The 21,489-nt window shown below is 39.0% G+C and overlaps 1 protein-coding gene across 1 annotated transcript; it reads left to right on the forward strand.

Moving 5' to 3' along the window:
* The first annotated feature begins 26 nt into the window (after positions 1–26).
* On the forward strand, positions 27–20,970 carry LOC137183193 (DNA-binding protein RFX7-like). Its single transcript, XM_067590080.1, has 9 exons — positions 27–160; positions 4,002–4,035; positions 8,852–8,940; positions 9,212–9,334; positions 11,161–11,277; positions 11,982–12,066; positions 12,176–12,389; positions 12,628–12,905; positions 14,170–20,970. Exons 1-9 carry the CDS (start codon positions 45–47, stop codon positions 17,395–17,397), a joined length of 4,284 nt encoding a protein of 1,427 aa, XP_067446181.1. The 5' UTR covers positions 27–44; the 3' UTR covers positions 17,398–20,970.
* The last annotated feature ends 519 nt before the right edge of the window (positions 20,971–21,489 follow it).

The raw sequence follows: 21,489 nt of genomic DNA on the forward strand, positions 1-21,489 counted from the left end.
CCTCCCGTCCGGTCCCGTCCCATCCAGTCCCGAGGCCCGCTGTGATGGCGGAGGAGGACCCCCAGCAGCTGCAGACGGACCGCGGGGCGGGCCTGCTCCCCGCCGGGCTGCAGGGCGCTGAGGCCACCGCTCTGCAGCTCAGGATCAAGAACTCCATCTGGTGAGGAGGGGTCCACTACTACTGTGCATGGTGTGATGTTTGAAGGGAAACTCATCATCAGATACCACATTTATAGAGTTTTTACCCATTAAAGTCAATATATACAGTGGTGAAAGAAGTTAAAGTAGTAGTATTACAATCTAAAACTACTCTATTACAAGTCAAAGCCCAATAGTCAGGATTTAAATCAACATAGAGTACACAAAAAAGGATTAGTGATGCATTAATGTGTTAAGTAGCACTGTTTTTAGTTGATTGAAGTGAGACCAACTTTACCTGTACTGTTTATTTGATAAATCTACAACTATTAATCAATCATCATTTTATTAGCTGTTTATATGTAAAATATTAATCTGTGAAGGAACTAGTAACTGTATCTGTCAAATAAATGGATAAAGTTGGTGAAATAGAAGTATATAGTGGCAGAACAGTAAAGTACCTCAAAACAGTACTTTAGTAAGTCTACTTTGTCACCTTCCATGCAGTACTTAGGTAGTAATACCACAATGTAACAATACAAATAAACATTACAAACACGTGAAAGGTCCATCAAGTGAAAGTACAGCAGTATTTTGAGTACATTACACTTACACAGAACTAAAGTACTGAACAAAAGTAAAATTACTCATTATGCATGGCACCCTTGTCAGTGTTGTGTCATTGTGCAGAATATTATATCAAATACTGCAATATGATTAGTTCATGAGTAGTTTAATCTATATCAGTATATTGTACTTAATAAACAGATCATTTATTTTTCATGTAAAATATTAATCTGTAAAGTTACTTGTAACTATACCTGTAAAATAAATGTGAAGGAGTAAAAAGTACAATATTTCCCTCTGAAATGCAGGGAAGTTGAAGTATTAGTAGCATTAAATGGAAGTACTTAAGTAAATATTCTCAAAATTGTTCTTAAGTGCAATACTGTAGTGAGTTTTTAGTGAATGTCGTGTTTGCAGCCGTCCTCACATCACTGTAGGATGTCATGATGTGCAGCATGTCTGCCTCTGTTGTTCAACTTCAGGGGAAATTAGTTTTTAATGTCTATTATGTTAATATGTATATATAATATGTAACTTATGTTTAACGACATATTTTCCCCTCTAACTGTTAATGTCTGGCAACAGTTTACTTGTCTGTTCCAGGAGTGTTTGGTCCGGTTGTTAAAGGTCATCTTTGGATCAAAATCTGTTGATCAGGTCTGGGAGTTGCCTTTGTTATTTAGGGTCAGATGGACAGTGATGGAATACAGCTAAGTAGATATTCAAGTACTTTACTGAAGTACAATTTTGAGGCAATTGTATTTGACTTATCTGAGTTTTCCACTACATTTCAGCAAACATTAGAAACTTTATTGTCCATTAATGCAGGAAATAATGGAGATTTGTCTTTCACTGGTGTATAGCTCACGTAGAGATACAATACAGTATGTATAAGAACAGCAAGTACACATAAGAAGACAACACAGTACATGTAGTAGTATATACAATTTACAATATATTACTACATCTATGTGACAGCTATCGTTACTCTCCAGATTAAGATTGTATATTTAAAACATTTGGTCAGATATAAGAATAAGATGATGCTTTGTTAAACATCAAACTATCCAACTGTGTCTTTAACGGTTTAAATTAGCTCAACCTTTATCAGATAAAGAGTAAAATGCTGCTTACATGTGAATGCATCTGTAATAATAATCCTACAGCATAATATCAATGACATGCATACTTAAACATAAGTAACATTTTGATTGCAGGACTATTACTTGTAATAGAGTGTTTTTACATTGTGGTATTGCTACTTTTACTTCAGCAAAGAAATATTTCTTCCACCACTGAGTTGTTTCACATCCCAAAACACTGAATTAGTTCACCCTCACCCTCATCTCACAGCCTCCTCTTTATCTCGTGCTTGTTTACTGATTATTTAAAGACACTGCAGTAGTAGTCTACATTACATTCCCTCTGCCTGTCTAGACATTTCCTCTGTTTCTATCATTAAACACCACCGCCACGCTGGAACCAGCAGTTATGTAGTTCCTCGAGCTCTGTTGCAGTAGGTGAAGTGACTTCACATAATTCAGATTCACATTGACTGATGAACTTTGAAGAGTATTCAACTGATAAAAATATAAATCAGCGAAAGGCAGCAAATCCTTAAATCTCAGGAGATGTGGTCAACACATTTGGTATTTCATACAGGATAAATTAACCATGAATCAATTATTATTGTTATAGCCTCTGTTTATCAGTTGATTGTTCAAGCACTTCTTGATTTGTATTAAAAATAAACTGAACATCATAACTCACACGTAACTCTGATTGAAGTATGAAATTACTACTTTGAAATAAGGACTAATACTTATAGCTCTTTACATGAAAAAAAAAACAAAAATACTGAATCAAACTGTAAAAGTTTTTTGAGCCTTTTTTCTAAAGCAGACAGATGAAAAAGATTACTTTATTTCTTTGACAGTTGCTAGTGCACATTGTCTGCCATTGCTGTGATTTAAGGTCATTTTTTCATACCAAAATGACCCTTTTTGTTCTGAATGTGAATGAACTCATGAACTACGTTTTAAATGTCAAACTACCTCAAAATGTCTTGCGGCTGAATCACCAGAAAGCAGAACAGTTCAGAGTTTAAATGCCTGTAGTGAAGGAAGGAAACACGTCATGATGCTGGTGCCAGTTCATCAATAACATATTTGGATATTGAATATTTATCCCACTCCATAAGTGTTTACCTTTTAACAGGATCAGGGCAGAAATATTGATGTTCGCCTCACTGACCTGCTGCTGAGCAGTTCATGGTAGATGGTTCATGGGTCAGCAAGTTCATTTGCAACCTCACCGTTGCCCTGTGTTCATGTTGAGTGATAGTGAAGTGCTGGTTTTCATTCAAACCTCCATATAAGTGACTGAATTACACCTGGATAAATACACATGATTCAAAGGATCTCTTGATTCAATCTGTTTTGATTGTTTTGTTTTTTTTCTAATGGAAGTCTCTGCAAAAACTGGCCTCAGGTGTCATTCAGTGGACCTGCCAAATCTGCCTTGCAAACAGCTTAATGAAGTCCTTTCAGCACTGGGAAATCCTTGGCCCCCTAGTAACAGTGAATTAAAGTGACCTGTTCTTGTCGTGGCTTAGAGCCGTCTCCTGATTCAGGCCGGTGCCGTCTGAGTAAGAGTCTTTAAATGCGACGTAACTTCTGTCTCACAGTCAACGGCCTGACCTGTCTGCAGATTAGGAACTAAACCTGGAGAAGTTATTCATGTGACTAGTTTGACTCTTTGCACCAATGCTTTGAATCAGCACAAATGTAATGCTTATTTTTGTGGGAATTTTTTATTTCTTGTTGTCACAAAAAAGTGATTTGTTCTGCACCTTGTGCCTGTCTCCTTTTACTAAGGAATATACAGAAAGCATGAACATATAGATACAAATCACACATCACAATAAAACATCTGGGAAAACTCTTAGAAGGTATCTGTGTAGTTTTAATTTTTCTTTTCAATTTTTAAAAAATGTGATTTAATGTGATGACTAAAAACACCCAGGAGTAAAAGGTGTATTTCATCATGTTCTTCCCTCAAGTTGAAATCCAAATGGGATGAAACTGACCGAGACATTGTTAACTCAGTGCCTGTCTCTCTTTTTACATATGACAGCATGTGTTCATGGTGGTGGGATACATGACCTGAGAGATGCTGAAGGGAGGGTCGCTTCATACCAAACATTCCTCTGCTTTATAAATAAATACACTTTGGACTCAAGCGCTCATGTTACACCAGCGTCGATACTAATTTATACTATGTCTTTATTTTTCCAGCAAATCTGTTCAATCCAAAGTGGAAAACATTGTGGTGAGTATTCTTGACACGTCTTTAATCTATAAATTGCCATTTATTAGTTGTCCATGCACGTAGAGTTGAAACACTATTGTTTTCTGATGGGTTTTATTTGGCTCCCGGCTTCATTTTAAGAAATGACAGCTAATATTTCAGCTAATGTGTTTCAAGATGAACCTATAGAGGGCACAGCTGAAGCAAGAAAAATGTATTGCACTAGTGACCCCTACTGGTTGGCTATAGCTCCGCATGTAGGGACGTTGTGTCTCGAGGTGTGACACATGGAAGTTCAACTGAAATCACTTTTATCAGCCCTCTTTGCAATCAGAAATAATATCAATGTATTAAATGTACTGTTAATAGTTTTTATGTTTAGAATAAATAAAAAATTCTTTGGCAAAATATCAGAAATGCTCAGTGTACAGAATAGAGACAAAGTAAACAGCAATGACCAAACCAGTGTAATCAATTGTTATGAAAAAGTGAAGCAGGACACTGAGATACTGTGTTCTTATTCTCAGTTGGTATCTGGAAATTAGTTAATTGTGCGTAGCTGAAGATACAGTAACATACAGACATTGACAGTGCAGGTCAGCAGGGCAGGAGGTGAGTCACTAAAAAGGCCGGGGAAGTCGTCTGAATGATCTACCACAACCCTTTTAGCACGAAAGCATTTGAAATGCAGGCCATAGATCAAATGAACTGCTAGTTTAAGAATGACAGTGCTTATCGATGAGAATTATGTGTATTTACTCATATTCCTCGATGCTGCTCTGTTTGTGTTAACTACTGCCGTCGGTGATCTGCGGTTCCCTAACAACAAAGAAGCGAATTAGAAAAGAAGGACGGAGTATGTTTATTCTTAGGAGCCATTTAAAAGTGGTGAAAGTGTCTGAGTGAAGGCATGTGCTGGCAGTGTGTGGACGTGTGTGTGTGTGTGTGTGTGTGTGTGTGTGTGTGTGTGTGTGTGTGTGTGTGTGTGAGTGAGCTGTCCTGAGGGAAGAGTTAAAAGCAGAGGATTCGAGTTGCATACAGTATACTCTTGCTTGATATCTCTACACTGTTAGACTCAGAGACGGAGTCATTCATTGTCCTCCCAGCTAGCTCAGGTGTGAGACACATTTGAAGAGACTGATTTAAGTGACTTTTGAACAGCATCAAATAGGTTGTTGAAAACCATTCAGCAGCTCAAGAGAGGAAGGCAAAAGATGAACTGGGGGCAGGGAAATGTCTTGAGCCACTGTCAGATGGTGCCCTTTGAGAAGATCCTAAGTGACATTAAAATGTCCTGTGTTCAGGGTTTAGGGCTTAATTTTCTAAAATGCTGCTGTCTCCACTTTGTCTGTATAGACCTGCAGTCCAGCTCTGTCGCACTGTACGAGTCAGTGTATCCCGAAACATCTTTTATGCCACAATTGCACCGTGGTGCCAAGATTGCCTTCCCTCATGTAATCCCTCATCACTCATTACTCTATAAAACATGTACTGAGGAAATAACTAACTGATGAATAATGAGGTACTTCTCTTTTTAAACCTTGGGAAAAAAGGAGCAAAGTGACATTTAATTGGCTCACTTTGAGGAGGAGCTACTCAGGTTGCAACTTGTTTCAAACTTGATGCTCTTCTTCTAAAGGTTGCTCCCTGAAAATGCTGCATCAGATGGTTTCCCTTATTTCTTCAGCGTGTTCCTGCTGAGCTGTTTGTGAAACCTACTGCTCCACTGTTTCTGTGTGGCTTAAACAAAGCTTGTGTGAACAGGTTTGTCCTGTCCATGTAATAGGTAGTAACAGAAGTGTCAGAGCAGAAGACATATGAAGATAATTAAGAGGTTATGGAAATTAGCTAATCCTGTCTACACGTATATTAAGACACAGAATGAAGTTTAGGGTGTGCCAGTTTGGTAATGTAAGGTTTGTATCTCTACTGTTTGCAGATGATGTTGTCCTTTTTGTTTCAGTGGTAGATGTAACTTCAGGTAGAGGTTTCCCTCATGGATCCGGTTCCCAGTCTACAAAATACCCTGATTTATTAAATCCTGACACTAACGAATCTCTCCTCACTCTGTTTTATTATCAAAAAGCAACAGAAAACATAAAGGTACTAAGCTTCTAATTTTAAGATGAGTGCTTTTAAACCCTATCTGTAGATTTAACTGGTTTTGTGAGAGATGAAAAAGCATAAAGATAGAATAACTTTTAAACATTTAGGTCGACTTACAGTATAGATAAAAATAAGTATTTCATGAATTTCATAATTGAAACCTAATTCACAACATTGGCTCGTTTTACTACTGTATGCCGACACATTACTGATACTTAAACCTTAATCATCACAAAACCTTCGTAAATTACATTTAGTTTTGTCTGTAATTTAGGACATTGTGTTTAAAAGCCTTTCAATATATTTGAAAGCAGGTTCAGATCCTGTGTTTTGAATTTTCTGTTGTTTATATTTTGATCACAGATTTTGCCTTTAAGTTCAGTAAAGTTTCTGTCCCTGATCTCTTAGAAAATTGTTGGTGTAACTAATAGGTTTTTTGTTTTTAGGAACCAAACTGTTACTGTAATGGAAAACTATACAGATGCATGATGCCGTTCAAGCAGGAAGAATTTAAACTTATCATGTTTCCTTTTCCCTTTGAAGAGGGTGTAAGAAGGGCTGAAGGCTGTTTGTAGATCAGGGTCTTGGTCTGTGTGTGTTGGGTATGAATGAATGAGAGTGACAGGTTCAAGATGACCATGCAAAAAGCTGAATGAGCAGGCATGATCTTAAGTATACTGTATGTATTAACATAATGTGCCTTTATTTGATTTATCATGACTCACTTTGCTTTTGTTTGTATGTTTATATCTTTTTTGAAGTATATTATTAGTATATTTTTAGTTTATTTTTCCTTTATTTGATAGTAGACTGATGAGAGGTGACAGGAAATGAGGGGAGAGAGAAGAACAGCATCCAAGACTCTGAAAAATGTTCCACTGCCGGCATGATTTACAAGACAAGATGTTTCCTACTTTAGTCACTCAGTCATATCATATTTACAGAAGCTGGGTTTTGATGAAATGTTTAATATTCACTCGTTGAGCTGCCTTGATAAAGACAAAATAAACAAAATATTGTTATGTGCTTTAGATGTTTGAGCTGTTTTTTTAAGTACTGTTTTTTAGGGATGCACAATATTGGATTTTTTGCCGATATCCGATATGCCGATATTTCCAACTCATTGTGGCCGATTGCCGATGCCGATACCGATATATGCACATATTTTTTTCCAGCTGGCTGAGGAGACTATTATGTATACAAGCATAGATTATACTATGATCAAGAAAGATAATATATGAAGGAAGAATTTAGGAGGACTGGAGTTCAGGAGCTCAGCATTAAAACTTTAATGAACCTGCCAAGTTGGTGGAGCAGTAGAGTTTTCTTTGAGTTCATTAGACAGACAGGACAGACAGGATTAATGTGTAGGATTTAATCTCTGGTCCACACTCCGGAGCAGAAGGTGGTGGTAATGCACCTAATACGCTGGTTGTTAACCGCCATTATAAACCAAAAAGAAGAAGATGAAGTTTTTTTTTATTTTTCAAACAGAATGGTGCATCCTGTCAGCCGAAGGATTTCTTATCTGTGCAGCCGAACACCGCAGCACCTAGATGGACTGTTTCACCCTGACGGTCCTGGCGTTTCCTCCGCAGGCTCTACTTCACTCAGCTGCCCATCAGACCCGCTACTTCTTCTCACTTTAACCCGAATAACAAACCGGGGCTCAGTGGTCCAGTTGGATCCACATGGAGAGCCAGGGCTAACGTTAGCTGGGAGGATAGCAGAGCATTAGCCGCAGTATGACCGGAGGGAAGCACAGCCAGCTAGCCCTCGCTAGCCTCCCAGCTAATGTTAGCCCTGGCTCTCTATGTGGAGCAATGAGCCCCGGTTTGTTATTCAGGTTAAAGTAGGAAGAAGCAGCGGGTCTGACGGGCAGCTTGAGTGAAGTGGAGCCTGTGGAGGAAACACCGGGACCGTCAGGGTGACACAGTCCATCAAGGGAAGCACAGTCAGGCGGTGGAGGAGATGGCGACATATCGGCCTCTCATAATCGGCAGAATTCACCGATGCCGATATTTCATTTTAGAGCTTTTATCGGCCGATACCGATGACGTGCTGATAATATTGTGCATCCCTACTGTTTTTAACTTTTTCAAGTTGTATTAGCATCTTTTTCAGTTTCAGACATGGCTGCTTATTTGTGTTGCTGTCACGTTTGTACTGAGAATAAGCAAATAGTTTACTCCTTTACTATAATTAAGGCAGTAGAGCTGAATCGATTAGTTGATTAATCGATTATTTGAAGAAAAAGAAAATGAATCAGCAACTATTAAGTCAAGTCAATAAATATGCAAAAGATTCACTGGTTTCAGCTTCTCAAATGTCAATATTTTCTGTATTTGTTATTTTTGTGGTCTATGATAGTAATTTCTCATCTTTATGTTTTGGAACGGTGGTTGGACAAAACAAGACATCTGAATATGTTAATTGATTAATTGAGAAAATAATCTGCAGATTAACTGAAAATTAACTGAAAGTTTCAGCCCTAAAAGGCAGATGAGCTGTTGAACTGTGTCACTGGGAGCAAATAGTTGCAAAACTTAGACAAAATCAGCCTCATTTACAGCCTTTACTGCTATGAATTATCCAACAGTATGTATGTGCTCTGCAGTTATAACAGAACCACCTCTGCTTTAAAAATCATGGCAGGAAATTACTTTGTGCTGATGAATTAAAAAGCCAATTATTAAAACTCCCCTTTGTTGTCCCTTTTCTATCTTTACAGCAAGATGTCGAGAAGTTCTCAGACATTGAAAAACTCTACCTCTACCTGAAGTTGCCTTCTGGTCCCAACAGCAGCAGCACTGATAAAAGGTAAAGATGCACCTGATTTTTAGACATATGGACAGATGATGAAAATGTAGAAATTATGCTTCAGTTGAGCTTATATTTTTGATATCTTGGGAGGATATTAGTCAGCTGGTGTACAATCCAGTCAGTTGACCAGTACTACCAGTTTAACACACAGAGGTTAGGAGAAGCTTTGTTGAGGATGATCCCTCAGGACTAATGTTACGGAGACTTGCGTCAGCGAAGTGTCTTATGCTTCGTCGCTTGTTAATTGTTAATCCACATCTTTCCTCAGTGACCAGAGTGCCCTGTCATCGAGCCGCACGCAGCAGATGCATGCGTTCAGCTGGATCCGCAATCATTTAGAGGAATACCCAGAGACCTCTCTCCCCAAACAGGAGGTCTATGATGAATACAAGTAGGTATAAACAGCACACTGACAGAGAAAGAAAGTATTTTAACAGAAATTCCACATTTTCTTTAATAAGAATAAAGGTTTTTGTTGCTACTGTTGAGACTTTCTTTAAGCACTTTTTGTATAAACCAAACACAGAATGAAACAGTTTTTGTTTATCACTTTATTTGACTATTTATCAGCTATTTAACAGCTGATAATGTTCGTGTTTCTCTCTCTTCTGAATGACTGCCGGCTAAAGCGTCAGTATAAATAGACGCTGCAGGCATGGGAATCACCGAGCAGCATGTGTCGGTAATATTAGAATGGAAAGTCTGAGACAGTCATTGAAATGCTCTGACAGTGTTATGTAACTGTCTTTTTAACTCTACTAGAACAGAAATACAGTGGCCCCAAGTATATTGGCGCCTTTCAGATAGACAGGTGAAAAGGCTTCAAAGAGAAGTAATGTGCTTTCACTCCAAAACAATGAAACATTTAATTTTTTTTACAATGAAACAGGCACAGTTGTCACAACAGATATGGGAGTTATTTCATTTATGTTCAATATTTTACAGGTCATAAACTGTTACAGTTTTCCATCTCATTATAAAAATAAACATCCAGCTTTTGGGCTTGAAATAGTATGACGGAGATATTTGAAGATTCCAGCACCCCCTCCCCACACACACATTTCAACACCTTGACATTATTCAGCCAAATAAAGCTCAACGGTACCTGAAAAGCAGATTTTGTATAAAAATGCTCAGTGGAGCTTCTATATAACTCATACTTTGAACACAAGAATGATTGTACCAAGCAACATTGTTAGAAGGAGTTGAATGAATGGACTACAATTAATGGTAGACAGATTCATGTCTGTATATGGTGCATGTTTGGGATGTTTTCCCAATATTACCTATTAAAGGCATTTTATGTAAGAGGGGAATGGGGATGATGCAGAATCAACCACAATACAAGAATGTCAGAAATGGGTAATTTTAGAGTTTCATTTTAATTTTATAAATCTGTCTAATTGTGAGTTTACATCACTATTGCAACTCAACTGTTGCAGTTCTTCTTGGTTAACTTAACATATTATACCTTTAAAGCTACATTAAGTGATTTTTTTTTTGGTTACTTGGGGGCAGCACAACAAGCTTTAAAAACAAAAATGACATATTATCACATTAAAAAGCAACTTACCACCTGACTGAAAAGCAGTGTTTCATCAGAGGTGTGCTTTGTTGCACCTGTTACGTTCTGGATACACCTGTAAACCACTGTCAGCAAAAACAAAAGATTTTCAGGGATGTTAAGTCACTCGTTAAACTCTTTTTAGCTCTGGTTTGGTCTCCATGAACTTCAGGAGATATCTGTCTCCTTAGCTGCTAAATGCTCCACTATGTTCATCAGCTAATCACTAACTTTATCTATTTGCTGTTTAGTGCTGTGCAGGTAGCGTACAGTGGGTTTATCAGAGCTTTTTTATTGAAAAGAGCTGCCTGCTTCAACTTGAAACAACGCTAATGAGAGCAGTGAGACTGAACCACAGCAGTAAAGCAGCAGGCAGTAAAAACAAAACAAAACAATGAGCTAAAAGACACTAAAACGCAGAGTCAGGTGATCATTTTCTGTGGGTTTGTCACCATGAGCGAGCCCTTCACATAATAATTTTAATCAGATCCATTGTTAACATAATATTTATTAGAGCAGCTTTAATTGTTTGAACCAACATTATTACACAGTGACGAAAATTGAATTTTAGAGTTTAAAAAATAGTTTGGTGTAACACTGACTTGTTTTTTGTTCATTCTGTATTCTTAATTACATTTACTTATTTCTTACAGGAGCTTCTGTGACAATCTCAACTACCATCCACTCAGTGCTGCAGACTTTGGAAAAATGATGAAAAATGTCTTCCCGAACATGAAGGCACGTCGACTTGGCATGAGAGGAAAGTCAAAATATCCTTCACTGGAATGGATTGTAACAGTCTGGCCTCTGTCTCTGGTCACAGACCATCTGCTGTTGTAGTTCATAAGCTCTCTAAATATAGATGTGAAATGAAATAAAGTCCCCCTCTGCCTCGGAAGCAGTAGCATAATACAGAGACCCTCAGGGGGAATCGCTGTGATCTTGACCTTCACGATGCAGTCGTGATTTTTTGTTTTCTACTTTTGTGATGACGTCAAAGTATAAAGTTTGGTTTATATTCATGACCTTCAGTCATCCAGGTCAATAAATTGTCTAAGGTGGGGTCATAGTTCATTAATTTTGTTATGATGTGGAAAAACTTTAAACATTTGCCAGTTAAAGGGAGTTTACTTCAAACTCATAACAAATCGCTCATGTAGAAGGAATCGTTTTCTTCGGATGTACACAATATTTACAACATAAACACTAATTGAAAGAATCTGTAAAGTAATAAGAAAAAGGTTTTGCTGGTTCAGTATCAACATATTAAACACATACAAATTTTCATTTTATTTTAAATTTGTGTAGTTTTACTCAAGCAAAGTGTTCTTAAACACTTGAATATCATGATATGGACATGAGGTGGTAGTTTTAGATGTCTATAAATGTAATTATTGTTGACTGTTGTTATTGATTAGGCAGCATATGTTCATTTACTGGAATCACATGTTTTTTTATCTTAACGCCAGCTTACATATTGCTATAGCGGACTAAGGAAGAGGCCTTTTGTTCACATGCCATCTTTACCCAGTCTGGATCTACACAAACCAGGAGACGGAGTAAGCACATTCACATCTTTCTTGTAAACATTTCTATTCTGACTCTGACTTTGTCACTGTCCTGTTATGCAGTCTGTCAAACATGTAACCACATATCTAATGTGTTCAGCTCCAGTGTGATGTACTGGAGTCTTCAGGCCAGCTGAGCAGCATAAAAGAAGAAGTGCGATACGCTGCTTGCGATCTGGTGTGCGAGTGGGCCCAGAAGGTGCTGAAACGCCAGTTCGATACTGTGGAAGACTTGGCTCGCTTCCTAATCGACAGCCACTATATCAGCAACAAGTCTTTGGCAGCTCTCACCATTATGACCGGCACTAAAACAGGTGGGCAAGTCTGCTTTGGCTTGATGCCCCCTGTGTGAAAAACAGAAGTAGACAGAGACATCTGGTGGCCGTTGTCTGTTACTGCTCTCATTGAGTTAATGTGTCGCCTTCTATAATGCTGTAATCAGACGATTTGTACATGTAACTCAAGCATATTCATTACATCATGATATAAGTTATTACTTTTACTAATAACAGTAGCTTGATAGATCTAAATCTCCCTGTTTCCTTTATTCAGATGTTACGGCCCCGCAGACGGTCTCAGCTTTCGTCCCCACTGCTGAGGCTCATTCCTTCCAGCCTCAAGTGACAACCTTGTCATCGCCCACTGTCGATGCAAAGCAGCAGCTCCAGAGGAAGATCCAGAGGAAGCAACAGGAACAGAAGCTGCACTCCCCTTTACCTGGAGAGGGACAAATGAAGAGAGCAGACAGTGTGCCTTGTGGTAGCCCCATCCCTCCGTCACCTCAGCCAGCCATAGGCATTGTGGTTGCTGCCGTCCCGAGTCCCATCACGGTGAGAAAGCAGGACTCTCTCTGTGGAGTACACTGTTGAGTGTAATATTGAACTGTCATCTGGATTCACCTCAGAGGAAAAAAAATGCTAACTAACAAACCTAATTTGCATCCAAAATCACCAGTTTTTTAAAAAAATATATAGCAACTGAGTTGATTAATTAGTTAGAAAAGAGAAATACAGTCTGACTGGTGCATTGTTTTCAAAATTACACCTCATGATTTCATTTTAATAAATTAGTAAATCCTATATGTGCTGACATTAAACAAGTATCAGACTAATGCACATTGCATTAAAAATTACATTATTATTTTATTATTTATTCATTTTTACTTATTTGTTTCCAGTTTAATTACTCAGTAAACACTGAACAGGTGAATATGAAAATGTGTTTACAGAATCAGTCAATGATAAATGTTCAACGTCTGTTAATATTTCAGTAAGGAATTTTGTTTGGACATGAGTGTAACTGACATTTGTTGAAAAACATTAATTCCTGATCTAAAACCATGTCCGCTTAGTCATCAAAGATGATTAGTTAAAACAAATAATAATTCATTTTGCTGTGGTCACCAAAACATAAACTATGTTCAATAAAATTTGCTGCTCATTTCTGTAGCTCAGCTAATATCACTGAGTTTTCATATGTTTAGACATTTAGACGTCACATCTATGTACTTAAAATAAATTCTAGTCTCCTTAAAGAAACATCATGCAAATAGAAAATGAAAATTGGTGTTTCTCTGTCTCACACTAAACATAGACTGTATTTTACCTACTATGTAGATTATCCAATCAGCAGAGTTATTATAGCTAATGACAATACTGTGTCACTATAAGTGACTCAGTATTGTCACTTATAGTGACAATACTGTCACTGTCACTTTATGTATTGTTTTGAAAGTTTGATGCAGTTCAAATTTTAGATTTTTTAACACCAGTCAAATGATAAATTATAATATTCCGCAATAGCACAACTTGTCCTGAAAATTATACTGTATTTAGTTTAATGTGACCATTTCCTGGAATTAGAGAATAACCATAAACAGCTGAAGATTCAAAGATGACAACAAAACTGTGTAACAGCTAAAAATACTAAGCTACAATACCCACATGTAGGTGATGAATGTTAAATATAAAAGGTTCAAAGAATGTTCAAATTTGGATTCAAACTTGAAGATTATTGTATGAAAATCTAACAAACAAACAATGTTGTGGTCTTATGATTATCATCTCGATTTGTTCCACTCTTCCATCTTTGCAGGTACAGAGGAGCAGGCAGCTGATGTCTCCCAGTCCAGTGGGAATGGGGGAGAGCAAAGTGCTGCCTATTAACTTCCAAATGGTGACCCAGCCAGCCCAGCTGCTGAAACAAAGCCCCAAACCCCCCCAAAATATTCTAACCAGTCCAGCGGGGGAACGCACAGCTCGGCAGCGCTATGCCCAAATCCTGCCCAAGCCTTCATCCACGACTGCTATCACTTTGCGCTCGCCCTCCACCATGATCATCGCCAACAGCCCCATTAAGACTGTGATGACTACGTGTCATGTCAGCCCAGTCAGTCTGGTCAAGATGACAGCTATATCGCTTGCACCCAACAGCAGCAACACCACCACTTCCCTTACAAACACTACTTTGCGGCCGGCATCTGCGGGCATTAGCAGTGCTACAATTGCAGAGGAAGTCGGCTCCAGTCAAAGCATGAGTGCCTCTGCTGTCCCCGTTCTGGCCCCAGTGGCCAGGCCGGGGCAGGCTACTAACACTCATACCGTCGATGTTGAAATGGAAGTTGAAGCTATACACAAGAACAGCCAAAACCAAAATCCCAACAGTCTCATTTTGACTCAGGGAGAAATGGCTAATAGGGCTGGAGGAGCTGTACAGAGGGCCGCCAGTGTGCCCATACCTCAGACTAGAGGTTTCCTGGGTCTGGAGGAAACGTCTGGCTCTAAATACGACGGAAACCCCTCCTCAAACACCAACACTGTGGCACCTACTGAAGGCAGCAATAATAACACTAATAATACAAGCACTTTGCACTTATCTCCCTCCACTCAGAGTACCAGCACTGTCTCTGTGTTGAACACCAGCAGAGCACCTTCATTTGGGGAAAGCAGCAGTGTAACACCAGCAAAGGAAGGTTTCTTGTCTACCAAGAGCTTCAGGAAACGCTCCGGCCTCAGCCCAGTCGTTTCTCCAGTCAAAAGGGTTTTTATGCTGCAGGAGCCAGGAGAGGGCGCTGCTGGCTTTGGATATGGGATTAGAAACACCATCGGTATGGTCCCCCGTCCAGGAGCTCCAGCTAGACCTGAAAGTGCACCTGCCACCAGGGAGGTTGAGATGAAGATGAACTCTGTCTTGTCCACTCAAGTCCAAACACTATGCACTTCCTCTTTCAGAGCCAGTGGCTTCTACACTGTTGCCAAAACACAGAGCTTGATGCAGAGGAAAAACACTTCCACTGTTATGGAAACTAGCACCTCAGTCAGTCACGCATTAATACAGCAACAGCAGGGGCACACGATGGCTAACGTGCATGCTATACTTAATAATCCCGGCCTCCAGAAACATTCAGGTGATCCTAGGAGTTCAAACTCAACTACAGGGAGCCTGGAAGGAGCTCAACAACAGACCTACACTCAGCCCAACCCCGCTACTGAACCCATGGATTTTTTGGATCAAGCTTCATCGTCAGGTCAGGTCCCTATGCAGACGGATATGGACTACTTTACCTTTGATGATGATGTAACTCAGGACAGCATAGTAGAGGAGCTGGTGCAGATGGAAGAGCAGATGAAACTTAACAACATGCAGGAGTTTGGAGACTGTGTCACACTGCAAGGCCAGCAGGCCGTGATGCCGGACAACATAATGTCCACCAATCAGACGATGACTGCTTTCTACCACACTGCAAACAGCAGCAGCAGCAACCCAATCCAAACTCCAACCCCGACACCCACACCCACGTCAGAAATGATGGGAGGAGCCCAAGGTCTGACTGGAGAGAGCCCCTGCTCCCGCATTGCCTCCACAACCCCAGTGGACAGTGCTCTGGGAAGCAGTCGTCACACCCCAGCTGGTACTCCGCACTCCAACTGCAGCAGCACTGTGCCGCCCAGTCCTGTGGAGTGCAGGAACCCCTTCGCCTTTACACCCATCAACTCCAACATCACTGGTTTCCATGACGGCAGCACCGTCTCCAGTAGCCCTGTCAAGCCCATGCAGAGGCCAATGGCCACCCACCCAGACAAGGCCAGGCTGGAGTGGATGAACAACAGTTACAACAGCAGCAGTGGAAACTTAAACAAGTCTAACAGTGGAGTGGGAATCTTACCCAGCTATCAGGGCCTCAGAGATGACCACTTTCAAAAGCCTCACGCCTTCGCCATCCCTCATGCACGGCACCATGACAGCCACTTTGGCCGCCTGACTCCCATCTCGCCTGTGCAGCAGCAGGTAGCCAGTATGGCCAAACAGGAGGGTTTTGCGGTGCCTGCCCCACTGGACAACAAAGCCACCAACACCCCAGCTACAACTGGAACCTTTCGATGTCGCAGCGTAAGCCCCGCTGTGCATCAGAGGAACTTGAGTGGAAACACAGGAAACAATGGCCTTCCCCATATCCCCCGTTCAGGCGTGTCTCCATTTAACTCTCCAGTGACACCTGAAGTGTTAAACATCTTCGCCAACAGTCAGGGAAACCTCGGGGCAAGCAGCTTGGCTCAGAGGAGCCGCTCTGTGCCGCTCAACATCATGATGCAAACTGAGCTTCTGCCCATGCCGGGCCAACAATGCAACAGCAAAAACATCACCGACGTCCTGCTGAGCAAGATGGACGGGGACCACGACGATACCGTGAGGGGTCTGGGCATCAATAATTTACCCTCTAGCTACACGGCACGCATGAACCTCACTCAGATCCTTGAGTCTGACCCCAACCTCTCCTGCACTGACAACCACCTCAGCCTGATGGCCTCCGACTCCACCAGCAGCTGCAAGTTGCAAAGGCCGAATTACCTCATCGGAAATGCTATTAATGAACAAATGATTCTCTCTGCAGGTGACAGCCGAGTACAATCAGCCTCTGGAGAGCAGCAGGCCCAGTCCATGCTGCTAACTTTGAGTTCACAGCAGCAGCAAGAGCTACAGCAGCACCAGCAGTTGGATTTCTCCGTTAAAGACCTCCTAACAGACAACAGCCTCACTGCTGGCAATCAGCTCATGGAACAGGTGTCGGAGCTAACTACAGGGGGAACAGATTTCCCTTGTGAAATCAGAATGACATCGGAGCTCTCCAGTAGCATCAATGACCTTAATGCACTGGACACAAACCTTCTGTTTGACCCCAATCAGCAGCAATATCAAAATGCCACTCCAGAGGAGTTGGCAAATGATCAGCTGTTTCAGCAAATCACCAGCGAGACGGGACATTCAAGCGGACTCGAGTGGCTTGAAAGCAAAGATCATCCAACTGTTGGGTTGATTGGTTGATCATAGAGCTTCTTTAAATCATGTTGAACATGTTAATCTTTGGTTGCTGTATGTTTTATTTATTTTTCAGGCATTTACACTTTATAATGCAACACTGGACACCATGAGGTTTGTCCAGTTTAAGTGCCACGCTGAACTAAAATGATGCTGCAAGACTCTGATTAAAATGCTGGTCGTTTCTTTTCGTCAGAGAACATCACCTCATGTTTTTTTTGTTTGTTTTTTTTTCTTCTCAAGAGCATTTCCAACAAGTAAACGAAAGTATTGAACAAAAAATACCTAAAACTAAACAAATCAAAATAAAATAAGTGTTTTTCATTTTGTGTTTTATATTTCACTAAAAAGTCCATTTAAATTCAGAACAGAGCCATTGAGTTTTCAGTATAAAGTCATCTGAAAATGAGTGAAACAAGATCATTATTTATAAGCCAGCAATATTTCTGGATATCATTGTTTCGTAATCTTGGCAACTGCAGGCATCATCTAATTAAAACATAAGGTAGAATATGTTTACAACTGAACTAATGATATCTCATCATGGAAACATTTATGTGCAATGTAGATTGGCTGAAAACAACTGGAAGTATCACTGGCGTTATGAAGACGCTCCTGAGCCACCTGAGAAAATACAACACGTTAACTTTAGCGGAGAATCTGCTTACATGTTTATAAGTGTACGCTGACTTATAGAAATCCCATCTAGTGACGGGAACATAGACCCAAATTCATCCATCCCATGAATATATTCTTGCTGAAGAATTAGCATGATTGATATTTATATAAACATAATGATGTTACTGCCCTTACAGATTGTTCCCCTTGATGGAGCATGAAGGGTATCTGTTTATAGTCAACTCTATCAGAACCATAAAAGGAGGCGATGTGTGGCTCAACTTTCATTTTTGATATTGTAACATTTGTCTGGTCGTATTCACTTAATCATTAAGAGATTTGAGTTTGAGCAACATCAGCAGAGCTCAGACAATTTGAAGATTATGTCAATAATATATTTAAGCCTCATTATGCACTCTGAATAATTATTATAAGCCACATTTAGCAAAAATGTAAAGACTTTTCTATCTATAAAAATGTAGATATTATAATGAAACCCTCTTACTTTCATTCATCCATTCAACCTTTATTATTAGCTCCATTAGCTCATTAAAAAACAGCCATTAAAATGTACCAATTAAGGAATATAATATGATAGATTAAGATCATTCAAATGTAAAATATAATACTGTTATGTAAAAAACCCCTAAGACATTCCAAATAGATTAAAATAATTAAAATATAAAATAAAATACAGTCATGTAAAACAATTGCTAGTAGAGGTTGGGAGGTTCTGAAGTGTCCAAAAGGTCTGAGTGTATTGATTTTGAAGTATCAGATGCACTAAAATTAAGCAGTTTGTCCAAGTTCAGACCGGACTAGTAGAACATGAAGCAAGAGCTGTCAGTATAATATAATACAATTGTTTTATCCATATATATATATTAAGAAATACCACCAATACACTATATGGCAAAAATAATGACATATTACTTTCCCCATATCAATAAACAAACAGCTCACTAAGTTTAACTTCACTAAAGGGAAGACATTTATAAAAGAAACCATTTAACTGAGCATTAAATTCAACCCCTTCTATGCACTTTCAACGTATAAAGAAGAATTATAGGAAGATAAAAATAGGATAAAATTATAGCCAATTTTCTTTAGCACTCAGAAAATTACTCCTTTGATTTGAAGGTGTTTTTAATCTGAAAATGACTAAATGGACGAAGTAGATGAAAGTGAAAGGAACTACTAACTCTATTTCCAAACGTAGCGCTCGTCATACTGCACTGACAATCTGCAATATCTGTGTTTCTTTACTAAAATGCACTGTGTTTTGGTTTGGATGATAAAGGAACATTTTCACTGCCAGTCCTGAGGAATCAATCAAAATGTAGCTAACAGCTAACCACTTGTTAAATGTGAAGAGTCCAGCTTTACAGTGATACAAGTAAAGAAGACATGCACTATCACAAATGAGATCATCTCAAAGGTGCTCCTGAGGGTTTTGGTGTCTGAGCCTTATGTCCATACCAAAGATGAACTTTTAAATGTAACCTGCACTAAGATCTTGGGTGTTTAATGTAAATCTCCCATGTGGTGGACATATTGAAGAGTTATAACAAACGGGGAAACAATTGCAGCACTGTAAAAACATGTTAAATAATATTAAGGGTTCGTTTCATTACTGTTGTTGATGCTCTTTTGTAAACCCAACAGGTAAAAATGTTTTAAAGGGGGTATAAAACACTGTAATTTATTCATGAACTGTTAGCATTACATTAGCATTAGATCTCAGAGGGTGTTTGTGTTGTTGGTCACATTAACTTCAGTTGTTGTACAGATTGGAGTGTGACTCAGCGTGTTTTGTTTTACTGCTATTCATTTAGTGTGTGTTGTTTGTACAGGCGATGTAACCTCGCATACCACATAATCTTGTGAATTCACAATAATCTGACCTGCACTGTTTTTAGGGCTGTGCGATATGACGATATATATATATATGGTGCGACGATAGAAAAATGTCTATCGTTTCATATTATGCTCTATCCCTTATTTCATTGTGTCACCAATCACAATCTTCACTGCAATATTTTCGTCCATCTTTTGTGCGGATTACATTAATAAATTACTCTTCTTGGCTTTTTACTTGCAAAGCTTTTATTGTACTTATAGTAACATAACAAGTGTAGACCAGACCAGAAACTATTTATTCATTGAATTTACAGAAAATGTGCTGTATCGTGATACGTATCGTTATAGGGATATAGAATTACGTATATCGGGATATGAGATTTTGGTCCTATCACACAGCCCTAACTGTTATGATGTTATGTAGTGTACTTTTAAGTGTCATAGCTTATTATCACAGGTCATATACAATACTTTGTCCAATACATTGTGGCGAATTACAAAAGAAATTAAAAAACTCTTGTTACCTTAAACTTTTTAGGACTGGATTTTGGCTCATTTATGTAAATTTTCCCAGAAAATATTTGCACAAGTTTGTGTGAGAGTTACTTTCTTGATTTCATGCACTGATGCATGAGAATCCAAAAGCGATAAACTGTATCCGTTAGTGTGTTAATCAATGGACAACGTTTCATATAGATTACAGTCCTTTAAACTCCTGTAAACGCAGATTGTATCATTGTAATTTATAATCTCATTTTGATTATTATTTCATATTTTAGACAAACTTTTCTTATCTATATTTAGTTTGTGAATCCGTCATCTCATTTTTTAAATGTTTATCTTAACTGTGTGTCTGTAAAAATATTTGGCTTTATTTGGTTAGCACTGATGTTTGTGTTACGAAGACGTTACCCTTCCTCTTGTTGTAAGTGGTTCAGAGCTGTAAAACTGCCATCCACTGTAGTTATGTTGCTGTGTTGAGTGTACAGGGGATTTTTTTTTTTTTTTTTTTTTTTTTTTTTTGCATTTTAGAAAGTGCTTTTATAAGGGGAAGTGCTCGGTTTTTAAAGTCTTTTTAAAACGAATAAACATTTTTAAGTACATCGGTATCCTGTAATCAGTGTTTGTTTAAAGTCTGCATGACATTTCTAAAAAAAGGCAAGGCTGGAGCTTTCTAAGCAGGGAACACATGCTTCTTCATCTATGTGTCACACAAAAAGCCACTTCAGTAAACACAAACCCCTGGAGATCATTTGTTATAGTTAGACCACAACATTTAATAAGAAAAACATCATCAATCACAGTATGGTATTCCTTATGTTTGTCAGGCAGAAAAGCTCAGGTTTTCATCAGCGTGTAATTAAATCACTGATTACAATAAGCTGTAATAGGCACAGTCAATCACATTAATATCTGGGAGGTGAGCAGTATAACTACTATCCTACAGTTGGGGGTTAACTGTCGTGCTCAAGGGCACTTCGGCAGCAGCTATTGAGAGAAGGTTGACTGTCCTCAAGTTCCCGGCTCAATTTTTTTTTTTTACCAGTAAACACTCATTAACCTTTATTCCACTGCTCTCCCAAATTATACCCAATTAAACAGAACTACATTTTGAGAATC

Source organism: Thunnus thynnus, chromosome 1, assembly GCF_963924715.1.
Source record: "Thunnus thynnus chromosome 1, fThuThy2.1, whole genome shotgun sequence".
In the NCBI taxonomy this organism is placed as follows: Eukaryota; Metazoa; Chordata; class Actinopteri; order Scombriformes; family Scombridae; genus Thunnus; species Thunnus thynnus.

What these genes read in the sequence shown, in the direction of transcription:
- LOC137183193 (XM_067590080.1), top strand. Translation starts at nt 45, where the DNA reads ATGGCGGAGGAGGACCCCCAGCAGCTGCAGACGGACCGCGGGGCGGGC. An exon ending in AGGATCAAGAACTCCATCTG is followed by an intron (nt 161 to 4,001) that starts GTGAGGAGGGGT and finishes TTATTTTTCCAG; the next exon opens with CAAATCTGTTCAATCCAAAG. An exon ending in GAGGTCTATGATGAATACAA is followed by an intron (nt 9,335 to 11,160) that starts GTAGGTATAAAC and finishes TATTTCTTACAG; the next exon opens with GAGCTTCTGTGACAATCTCA.